Source organism: Penicillium verrucosum (genome assembly GCF_028828655.1).
Source record: "Penicillium verrucosum strain IBT 35672 chromosome Unknown utg000002l_segment0_segment0, whole genome shotgun sequence".
In the NCBI taxonomy this organism is placed as follows: domain Eukaryota; kingdom Fungi; phylum Ascomycota; class Eurotiomycetes; order Eurotiales; family Aspergillaceae; genus Penicillium; species Penicillium verrucosum.
In genome coordinates, this window is record NW_026643211.1 from 4,372,020 (window position 1) to 4,382,876 (window position 10,857).

At 47.2% G+C, this 10,857-nt stretch overlaps 6 protein-coding genes across 6 annotated transcripts; 4 read left to right on the plus strand and 2 right to left on the minus strand.

Annotated features, from left to right (window-relative positions):
• Positions 1–412: 412 nt before the first annotated feature.
• Positions 413–1,512, plus strand: N7516_007269 (uncharacterized protein; the record flags this gene model as incomplete). The annotated part of the gene is made up of 2 exons (XM_057219989.1): positions 413–631; positions 688–1,512. The coding sequence occupies 2 exons, from the start codon at positions 413–415 to the stop codon at positions 1,510–1,512; spliced, it is 1,044 nt and encodes a 347-aa protein (XP_057074080.1).
• A 2,333-nt stretch (positions 1,513–3,845) lies between these two features.
• Positions 3,846–4,238, plus strand: N7516_007270 (uncharacterized protein; the record flags this gene model as incomplete). The annotated part of the gene is made up of 2 exons (XM_057219990.1): positions 3,846–4,198; positions 4,226–4,238. The coding sequence occupies 2 exons, from the start codon at positions 3,846–3,848 to the stop codon at positions 4,236–4,238; spliced, it is 366 nt and encodes a 121-aa protein (XP_057074081.1).
• Positions 4,239–4,758: 520 nt separating this feature from the next.
• On the minus strand, positions 4,759–5,062 carry N7516_007271 (uncharacterized protein; the record flags this gene model as incomplete). The annotated part of the gene is made up of 2 exons (XM_057219991.1): positions 4,759–4,794; positions 4,823–5,062. 2 exons carry the CDS (start codon positions 5,060–5,062, stop codon positions 4,759–4,761), a joined length of 276 nt encoding a protein of 91 aa, XP_057074082.1.
• A 392-nt stretch (positions 5,063–5,454) lies between these two features.
• N7516_007272 (uncharacterized protein) lies at positions 5,455–6,054 on the plus strand (the record flags this gene model as incomplete). The annotated part of the gene is given in 4 exon segments (XM_057219992.1): positions 5,455–5,461; positions 5,476–5,555; positions 5,890–5,943; positions 6,016–6,054. 4 exon segments carry the CDS (start codon positions 5,455–5,457, stop codon positions 6,052–6,054), a joined length of 180 nt encoding a protein of 59 aa, XP_057074083.1.
• A 610-nt stretch (positions 6,055–6,664) lies between these two features.
• On the plus strand, positions 6,665–8,497 carry N7516_007273 (uncharacterized protein; the record flags this gene model as incomplete). Its single annotated transcript, XM_057219993.1, has 1 exon — positions 6,665–8,497. One exon carries the CDS (start codon positions 6,665–6,667, stop codon positions 8,495–8,497), a length of 1,833 nt encoding a protein of 610 aa, XP_057074084.1.
• Positions 8,498–8,793: 296 nt separating this feature from the next.
• On the minus strand, positions 8,794–10,536 carry N7516_007274 (GMC family oxidoreductase; the record flags this gene model as incomplete). The annotated part of the gene is made up of 1 exon (XM_057219994.1): positions 8,794–10,536. One exon carries the CDS (start codon positions 10,534–10,536, stop codon positions 8,794–8,796), a length of 1,743 nt encoding a protein of 580 aa, XP_057074085.1.
• Between the last annotated feature and the right edge of the window lie 321 nt (positions 10,537–10,857).

Consider the following 10,857-nt stretch of genomic DNA (forward strand, 5'->3'; position numbering starts at 1 on the left):
TCGAAAGCTCGAGTCTTTTAAGTCACCACTTGTCTAGAATAGTTGCTTGAGTAGTAGACAAGGAAAACAAACCTTTGAGCAGATTACAGAAACTACTTATTGTATTCAGCGGAATCAAACATACAAATGGCAAATGGCACAGAACCGGAGATCCACCGGGAGATATACATGCGGGAGGGATCAAAGCGGGCCGAGACCACAAGTCTCAGAATATTCTTGCAGGGAATCTGATCCTTCGGCACCTGCGACAGATACGAGTGGCGAAACAACTCGACCGGAGTCAAGAACCACCAGTAACACGAACCAACATGTAAGGATTTAGGCAATTCGGAAGATTTCCAATCCTTTATATATATAAATCACAGGGCGGTTCTCACCCAACGGCGAGGGGTTGGGAGAACCACAATTCGCCATGGATACCTCGACCCAGCTTTCTCCTCAGAAATCCCTGAAAAAAGGCAACTGGCTACCAGCAGAAGATCAGCGGCTCCGCAACGGGGTCGCCAAACATGCTACTCGCTGGGTCCTGGTTGCAGGCGAAGTCGTCACTCGGAATGGAGATCAATGTGCGAAGCGATGGAAGGAAAAACTGAACCCGGAGCTGGATCATAGTCCGTGGACGTCAGAAGAGGTACCGAGCTCTGCGGGTCACAACAAATCTAGGACACGCTGACCCCCTTCGCACAGGAAACTCATTTGCTGGAATTAGTTGATCGATACGGTCGCAATTGGAAATTCATGGCCGACTTTTTTCTTGAAGCGCGCGCTCCGTTGGCGCTCAAAAACCGGTACGCGTTGCTGATGCGCCGACTTAAACGACAGGGCTCGGGATCTACTGGATCCACTGATGTCGGTACCTTCGATGTCCCCGCCCATGCAGCCCTGGTCTTGCCAATACCCGCCACTTGTGTCTCGCCAATCCACGACATCGTTCATACTGCGACTGCGTTGATAGAGAACGAAATCTCTATCGAGTCAATCTTGGGCACTTCGCCTAAAATTTCAGCTTCTTCGTCGACGATCTCTTTCCCGAACGGGATCAGTTCTTCTATGGAAAATGTCACCGCGGAATTCCCTCCAATAGATACCCTCGGGCCTGCACAGGCAACATGCAAAAGTGCTGCTATTGCCTGGGACGGCGAAAATGTCGACTGGCAGCAGGTTATCCTAGACAGCATGATGGACCTAGATGGAGTCGAGCCTATTATAAGCAATCCCTGGGAGGGTAATAGTGCTTCCAAAATAGCGGTGGTCTCGACTGAGTCCGCACGGCCCTCATATTACAGCGACTCAAGTGAGAGAAGCTCTTCCCGGAGGAGTCAAGAGGACAGGTCCTCTAACAGCGACGGCAGTAGTATGACTTCTGGTTCTAAGGTCAAGTTCTCTATCACATGCCAGCGAGGCAAGCTAAAGTCGGTTGTGAAGCATATGGTCGACGCGGCTATGGCTGAGAGTGGTGAATTGGCGACGGAAGAAGATCAGGTTACGTTAACTTTGCAGTTAAAAGGCTGAGACTACCTAGGGTGTGGTCGAGATCTCTCACGGTCTTTTTATGAACTTCACGCCGATAGATTGCATTTTAAGTGTTCTATAATATATATCAAATTTCGATAGAGAGAATAGCGGGTAGCCCGCATTCTCGTTCAATTTGAAGAAGCGGGCTCTAGATAAACCCCGCCCTATTAATACTATCACCCTACTATTGTATATAACGAGTCTGGTGATTTACTCGGTTTCTAACGGTATATAATATCTCGCGTGGTTTCTAGGGTATTAGTATCGACGAATTACTAGGCGTGGCATTATTAGACCTTGACATTTCCCATGGGCATCCCAGAATCTTCGGCCCACCATACATGCCCATAGTTCCTATGGGAATTCCCACGCTAGCATCACTAACCTAAAATGGATGGATAAAATGCTGAGCTATCATAATAACTTACCGTTAACCCTGACACCCCCAAAACACCATACTAAATGCAATTTTTCAGATCAAGGAATATCAACAACCAGAAGCAGGTTTTGCTTGGTTATTAGTAGCGTATAAATTCTGAACATTATAAACAGGGTAGCCTAATTGTAATATCCAGAAAAGGATTATTTACCTATACTCCCAAGAATAATGCTCTGATCGAGCCACGCAGATATATATATCAAGGACTTTCAAAAACACCAGGTATGTAGGTATGGGGATAGGCTCACAAGACCTATATGGGTATTTCATAAATCATAGTACCCATAACAATTGTAGAGAGCTGTATATGATTTATAGTGAAAGGTAGATTTCGTGAAGCATGTAGACTCTATTTTGTATTCGCAACAAGCAAAAGGCCGTCTACGTCTAAAGTACATTTCCCCGAGAATGCTTGGCTCAGAAGCCTGAATGAGAATGCTTAAATTATCTTAGTCAAAGCAGCAACCTCCGGGGGTACCGTTACTGCTCGATAGGGAGGCATTGGCCGATGCCATTGATCATACTCGGGTCACAGATTTAACCTATGCAACCGAGAGAAAGACGCCAGGTATCATAAACATACTGTTTGATCGAGGCACAAATCCAGTTTTCAGATTAGGCGAGATGACAAGATTGATAATGTGAAAGGAAGAGTGCATGCACTTGAGGACCCTGGAAGGCATGCATTGGGTGAGTATGGACTTGCTCAAAGATCTTTGATCAGCGTTTCAAAGAGAAATCAGGGAAAAATGCGAGTGAAATATATGCCATTTCCGTCTTTCTCGGAAAATGATGTGGGAGTGTGGGACCATTGAATGTATCCAATCATTTACAATTTGGTTGAAGAATTGGCTGGCACCTGGTGTCTTAGATGAGTGTTTGATAGAGCATTTCAAAGACCGTCTAATTCCCAATGATTTTATTACAAAACATTTCTTCTCTTCTCCTACTCGTAAGAAAGTCAGCTCGAATAAAACCGCGTTCACCGAGTAGGTTGATAGAAAGTTAGTCAAATCAAAATATCTTATCTACCACTTGTTAGTTATATATAGTCAGAAGATTTCGTCTGACGCACAAAATCTCCATATGAACGATATGTGATATTAAAGTATTGTTTTTGATGATACTTCCTGGAGGACATATACAGCCCTAGCCCTCAGGGCTCTACGATACGGTATGTTACTTTCCCGCTATGCCTCAGATACCCTCATTAGCTGAGGTAGTAGCCCTTAGATAGAGTAAAAACAAAAAACATACAACAGTGAGGATTCGCTGGTGGTCACCCACCCAACTACTAACTCACCGGCGTGTGGCTTGAGTACGGCTGAGCGGACGGGAAGCCCTATTTTCCACACCCTATGGTCGTATGTACTTGTTCAGCTTATAAATAAGAATATATAGCATATGTTATATAGCCAGGGGTAGAAACAATCGGATCGCGATAGAGGGAATAGCCGTACTAAGGGTCTAATGGCCCTTACAAACGTAAAATCTAGAAATTAACTAACTATCTTTCATATTAGTAAATCATATAAAAGACCCCGGAGTACTTAATCTCTATTTTGCCTTTGCTAGGGTGCACTAATAACCAGTAGATAGGTATATTAGGCGCTTAGCACGGCTATCTATCGAGAATAGGCTTAAATATAAAACGAATAAAAACAAAAACATACAACAGTTGACTATCGCGAGACACTCCCTTTCCGGATTCGAGTATCTGGTCTCGGCATCTGAAAGCCGAAAGGACAGGAACATGACGATCCTCTCAGCATCTCGATGCTCAGGGCCGGCCACGGTGGGTACCGGGGCCGGTTCCGTTGGGATCACGTCCTCGTAATGAAACTCTTCGGTTTCTCTTCGGAAGTAGGGGAGGTCAGAGCATGTTATGGTCATGAAGAGTGCATACCTGAAGAAAGTGCCCGCGAAACCATATAAAACCAAGGAACCGCCGCCCGATCTGGAAGATTGCGATGGGGATTTGACTGCCAAGAAGAGAGCGCCGAAGAAGAAATTCCCTCCGGCGACGGCAGAGGATCTACCGAAGACTGTCCGGACAACGTGGGCGGAAAAGGAGTGGGATTGGACGGAGGACTGCCAAAGGTCCTTCGATGCCGTGAAAGCAGCCATTACATCAAACGCATGTGCGGCCCGGGTCGCCTGCAAACTGGCACCAGACGAAAGAGAACTGATGGAATCCGACGGAGAATTGCTTCTTACTGATGGAAAGAAATGGACTGCAAGATGGTGCTTAATTTCTAAAAAAAAAAGAAGGAAGTACAGTTGATGGTCTACGCACCGGTGGTGACTGCAGGGATCACCCGCCGTCGCCCGACCACCGCACAGACTTTCACAGCTCAGCGGCAGTTGACTGTTATTGGATCGTAGCGTTCGTTCTGAAACACCTACTCTCTTGGTTCTTTTGTTCGATCAAAGGCAGAATACGATGACTAGCGAGCTGATTTGAACATAAGCTATACCATTTTCAACCTAGTCCCCTTGTTCTCAAGGAGTGAGCATGCTGGACTCTACTAGCTACACTGTCGGCTAAATTCGTGCCATAACCATCTAGTATGTTGCTGCTTAAACATTTGTTCATGAACAGCATGCAGGACCGATACTTATGGCACCGAATGGTAGGAAGTGAAGTATCACACAGTAGATATATAGAGGGTCAGGGTCAGGGTCGCTCGTGAGCGACCCTGACCCTCGGAGGGGCGGGTGGAGGGTCCAAGGTAATGGACCACCCGGAGGGTCACTGCCAGGTCTAGATACGGTATATAGCTGCCGTAATAGATATATATTATTTAGATTTCCGAAGGCTTTAGATAAGTCACTGAAACCTAAGACTGCATATAAATGGATATATACATCGAACAGGCCTAGACTAAGATATTTGCCTTGGCAATCCACGGTCTCGAGTTCTGTTGGTGCGGGTGCGGATGATTCCTGGCCTAGATAGGCAATTTTCACATCCGTAGCGATAAGTGTCTGGTTTTCTATGATTGTGCCTAACGCGACATCAACAATATTGGCATTGGTGAATTTGTATCCCTTAGGTGCCGGGCGGGTCCACGATTTGATATCGGAGCTAGGGAGGTTCTGTGCCATGATGAATTGATGCGATATAAGATATTGCGATATACTGTTCATTCAAGAGATCAAGAGGTTAAATATTCCTAAAAGAGGTGACATGATTAAGCATTACGGGGATCATCGGATCTAACTACATCGGCAAGTTAACAGGCAGATTGCCGTCTTTATCGGACCGACGACCAACTCCACACGGTAATCTTTTACCGAATTGATTGGAGATAAGGATCCTCTTTTATAGCTAAGGGGAAACCTAGGGATTGTCTCTGATATAAAACATCTCTTTGTATATATTTAGTGAATGGTTGGTCTCCAATCGACCTGAAATCACTGCACTGAACCGCCTTTGTCAGGTATTTATCCCAATAGACAACTTCAGCAAGGATATCGCAAATAAGGAGTCCGATCGAATGACCGGTAAATTAGTCAAGCTCCGGGGCTCCTAGGCTCCTACACTGCCGAGGAAGAGAAAGCCGTTTTACGCAAGATTAACACAGTCATTCTGCCTTTAGTAAGTGGTTCTCGTCCTTCATTCCAGCCATACACTAGCTAATAGGCAAACCTAGATATGCTTCATCTTTTTCCTCCAATATCTTAACAAGTAGAGTCTGAGTTATACTAGCGTCTTCGGCTTAATCGAAGATCTCAACATAACCAGCTCGCAATACTCATAATCAAGCTCCATTTTCTACATTAGGCAACTAGTTTCTGAGTACCCCTTTATTTATCTAATAAGTCGACTTCCATCAAACAAATTCGTCGGTACCACCGTGTGAGTTTTCATCCGGCCTTCGTGTCATATCATTTCATATGCTAACAGCGTTTACTTATACAGAATTATCTAGGGCATCATCTACATATGTCTAGCTGCACCTCAAACCTTTGGCGGATTCGCTGCTGTACGTTTTCTTCTCGGATTCAGCGAAGGTACTATCTCCCCAGCATTTATAACAATAACGAGTATATACTAGTACCGCAAGCCAGAAAATAATGCCCGAACCGCGTTATAGGTTTTAATAAATAGACTAGCTCAAGTACTAGGCTGTTGTCTGATATACGGGATTAGCAAAAACACATCACTCACGATAGCCCTCTGGCACGTATTATTCATTATTCATGGTGGGATAACTCTTGCAGCCGGGGTGGCATTATTGTTTTTTCTGATGCCGAATGGGCCCAAGGATGCATGATTTCTCAACGCTCGGGGGAGACAGGTGCTATTTCTACGCATAGCGCAGGATCGGGACGGTGGTGACAAAAATCTTTCTCGGTCTAATTAAAAGAGACTATTAAGGACCCTAAGGCGTGGATTCTATTTTGGTTTGGTGTTATGGTCTGCATGCAATCGTGCTGACTTTTGCCTCACTTGGCAACTCGTCGGCGGATTTCAGAAGTCATTGAAATTTGAGACGGCAAGGTACGATAATCAATGTCGGGAGGTTGCCGACATCTGAACGTACATGTCATCTGGCAGTATTGTGGAAGGAGCGGTCCGAAAAGCTAGAATTCACCTTGGAAGCCCACTCAACTCTTTTCTCTTTTCTCTTTTCTCTTTTTTTCCTCTCCCAACTTCATCAGCAGAGATGTTCAGTTCATCCATTTGTTTTCTTTCAGATCAGAATGTCCACTTACAAGCCCGAGTTTCCAAGTCCCGCCTCTTCGGGCCCGCCAAGCCCGTGGAAGAGGCGTCGGCTTCTGAGGGAGTCAGAGGACAATGAAGGTGAAATGAGGCTGGAGGAGTTCCGTTATCGCACAGACCCCTTTCGGAGCAACACATTCCACGGACATGACAACTCGGAAATGAAGACCGAATTTCTCACTGCAGAAGAAAATCCAACACGACATCTTCGGCCTGAGATCGACGCAATCCTCAGTCAACACCGGATACCCACAGAATCTTTCCACCACACCCTGAAAGCACGAGTTACAGGCAGCTATTTCTTTTTGCTGCGCGTTACGGTGTCAGGTGATGGGTCAACCTTCATCCGCTTAGGGCCTATCAAAGACAGCCTTGTCAAGCTGCTTCATAAGAATTCCCTTACGAATGTGCACGTCGAGGTTCTCAACGGAGACCACTTCTCTCCACCTCATCTGTATCCCATTGCCTCAACAAGTGCAGTGGTTTCCGCCTTTCACACGCTCAAGCACAGTATTGTGGAAACGATGAGTTCTGCAGTGGGGGAGAACTGGCAAATGATTTGCCCGTTCAACGTCGGTGGCCCTGACATTCGCTTGGCGCGACCTGGAATTGTGATTTTCATCCAGCCACTACTTATGGCCAACTGGTACGAAATCCGGGCCCGGATCATCGGACAACTTTCATTGAAGGTGTCAGCTCTGCTTGTTGACGTGGAGTTTCTGCCGGGAACCCTTAATCTCCTGAAACATGATCCTTCCATCTCATTCAGAGATCGGTTTGATGACAGAGATTGGGTGGCGATGGGTGATTCAATTGGAATCAGCGGTGATCAGAATGCTGGAACTCTGGGCGGTTTTGTTGAACTAAGATATGACGACCGGGCCCATTTTGGGTTTCTAACTAACTACCATGTTGTGAGACCAACAGCACACACTCCCTTCCGCGATGAGGTTGATCGCACTGGAATTTCCGCCAATTTCCCCCCTGACGACCAAAATGCAACCATCATCGAGTCTATCGCCCAGATGGACCGAGACCGTACACTCGCGGATATTCAGCACCACAGAGAAAGCCTCGCATCCCAGAAGGCTCGGATCGAAGAGACCATTGAGCTGCGGCTTCTCGCCGGAGAAGAACCCAGAGAAGCCTCTCGGCAGCGGCTCCAGGACCTCGACATCGCCGACGCTAGTCTGATCCAGACACAAAATGTTGTGAAGTCTATGCCACACGTTCTCGGCAAAGTCAGATTTGCATCAGGACTATTGGTCCATGGCAAACGGTTCCTTGATTGGGCATTCGTCGAGCTTACAACCGAAGCCCAGCAACGGTACTTCCGCCCGAACATAGTACCTGACATCCCGCGGAAGCAGAGGCCCACGTCGACTAATCTCCTATCTGGTGGATCTGCAACCTTTCTTCCCCGGCCTAACAGCTCTATCACACAGTTTGGTGAACTACAGACTGATGAGTACTACTTCAAGAAAGGTCGTACCACGCAGGTGACTGGGGGCATCTGTAATGGTGCGAAAAGCGTCTGTCAGTGGAAAGGGCCACGATATGAAATCGATGGCGCTGAAATATCAATGGCAACCCATATCACCGAAGAATATGTTATCACGGGTGTGGATGGCGATTTCCTGGAGGATGGCGATGCTGGCAGCTTCGTGATCTCTGCCGACAGAGATGTTGCAGGAATACTATTTGCTGATGTGATCCACGAGGGAAACCGCATCGGAGTAGCTTTGAATATGCCAGATGTCGTCGAGTCGATGAAGCTCAGGCTGAATCACTCCGTTTCTCTGCATCTTCCTTGATGGTTCTTTACTTTTTCTGTCAGAGTATGCTGATAACTCCGCTGTACTCCTTTGACAGCATTTGCTGACTTCTCGCCATGTGCCTTTAATTTTGACTATTGCTGGCCTGTATTCTTATCATCATGGCTCTGCCATCCCCTTTCCTCTGTCGTCTTTTGAAATCCATAGCTTTTCAGGTGATCTCAACAACTACCTAGGTATTCACTAAACTAATTCGTTACGGACAATTTCATAAGTCAAAAAGATCATAACATTAGATCTTTATGCTAAAGGCTTACTCACTCCAGTTACCTAGCTTATTTGTACAAGTCGCCGTGGTCACGCTTGATGGCATCTGCACCCTTCTCACCAACCATGTAAACAGAGTTCTGGATCCTGCAGTCAGGAATGACAGGGATAACGGATGCGTCAATCACACGGAGGTTTTTGATGCCGTGGACCTTCAGGTTGGGGTCGACCACACCCTGCTGGATGTTTTTAGACAAACGAGCAGTACCACAAGGGTGAAAGGAGGTCTGACAGCGGTCCAGCACGGCCATTTTCATGAGTTCGTCGTCATGCAGAGGCATCTCCCAGGGATACTCGTCCTCAATAATGTCCTTAATGCCGGGTCCGTTCTTCAGGACATCGTAGGTATATCTGATACCCTCGCGGAGGGCGATGATATCGAGGTCGTTGTTGAAGTAGTTTAAGTTGATGTTGGGTTGCTGCAGCGGGTCGGCACTGTTGAGAATGACCTCACCGGGGTCAGAGACAGGGCGGACAAGGTCAACCATGACGGTCATGTAATTGCCCTTGCTTGGTGTGGGATAGTGCCACTGGAATGCGCTACCGAAAAGACAGATGAAGTCAAGCTCGAAGTGAGGCTGGCCGTACGGGCAGAATGGGTCATTATTTCCGTTCGAGGCCTTAGCCTGACGGTACAGGGGGTCATTTTCCAAGTACTTGTCAATCCGGGGGAATCCGACTATCTCAAGGAAGCCGGAGCCTAATGGACCGCTGTGATTGGTCTGGTAGGCTTGTATGGCCTGGTTGTTACGGGGGGTGCCCTTGCGTAGGATGTGGTCATCCATACCGAAGCCATCCTTGACGCGAAGGACGAAAGGAACACCAGGGTGATCTAGGAGATGCTGACCAACGTGAGGGTTATCGACGACCACCGGGATACCGTGCTTCTTCAGCTCTGCACTCGACCCGATACCACTAAGCATCAGGAGCTTAGGAGACTCGAAGACACCCTGGGACACGATGACTTCACGGGTAGCATATAGGTTTAGCTCTTGGTCAGAGCTCGTGATAACAGTCACACCCTTGCAGGTCTTATCAGCCTTGTCGATAATAAGCTTCTTCGAGTGCACCTGGGGAAGGATTGTGATGTTTGGCTTGTCAACACAAAGGAAACTACCAGAGCGACGACCCTTGTAAATACTGTTGACACTGTAGGTCAGGCCAACCATTTGACCGTCGAAGATATTCTCGCTGATTGGCTGACCAGTGGACTTCCACGCATTGGTGAGGAGGTTACGGAAAGTTTGCATCTCTGGAATAAGTTCGGAGTGGGAAATTGGGATCGGACCGTTTTCGCCGATCTTTTTCAGTTCTGGCGCGTATGCCTTATCATCGTCATGGTAGGTCGCACTCTTTCGCAGGTAGGGAACGAGCGGGTCCCAAGTCCACTCTTTTCCACCATACTCCTCCCACATATCAAAGGTCCCCTTGGATCCTGGAGCCCAGGTGAAGTAGTTCAGGGACGAACTACCACCAAGGGCTTTGCCGCGGGTGTTGGGCTTCTCAATCCGTTCATAGTCTTCTCGTTTGACTATGGTTGACTTGTAGGCCCAGTCATACTGGCTGTTTCGAAGTTGCATAGCGTTTGAAGGTGTTCTGATTTCCTCGTTGTCTTTCGAATTGCCAACACCAGCTTCAACAACTAAGATTTTAGCGTTGGGGTTCTCAGCCAGGCGGCCGGCCACAACGTTGCCGGCAGTACCACCACCAACGATAATGAAGTCGAATCTGGCATTGTCCTGAACAGACATGATAAATGGAGGACAATGGTAAGATAGTGCAAATGATTGAAGGTTTAAAAAAGGATGGCTTTCTCAGTCGACAAGAGACGAATTCTACAAGCCTTTTATAATTGAGGTAATGGAATTTCTGGTATAAAGGTCTCGCACCCCAGTTCCAACCAGAGTTGGGTGCAAGGAGCAAGGTACCTAGGTAGCAGTTCCACGTATGCAGGGATCCAGACTCGCGTAATAATCCCCCATTGGTCTGATAGTATTTCCATATTGGGGGTGCGTGGGATGAGTTGCGCCGGTTCTGAGTCCTGAGTCCTACACCTAGCATCACCTTGCACT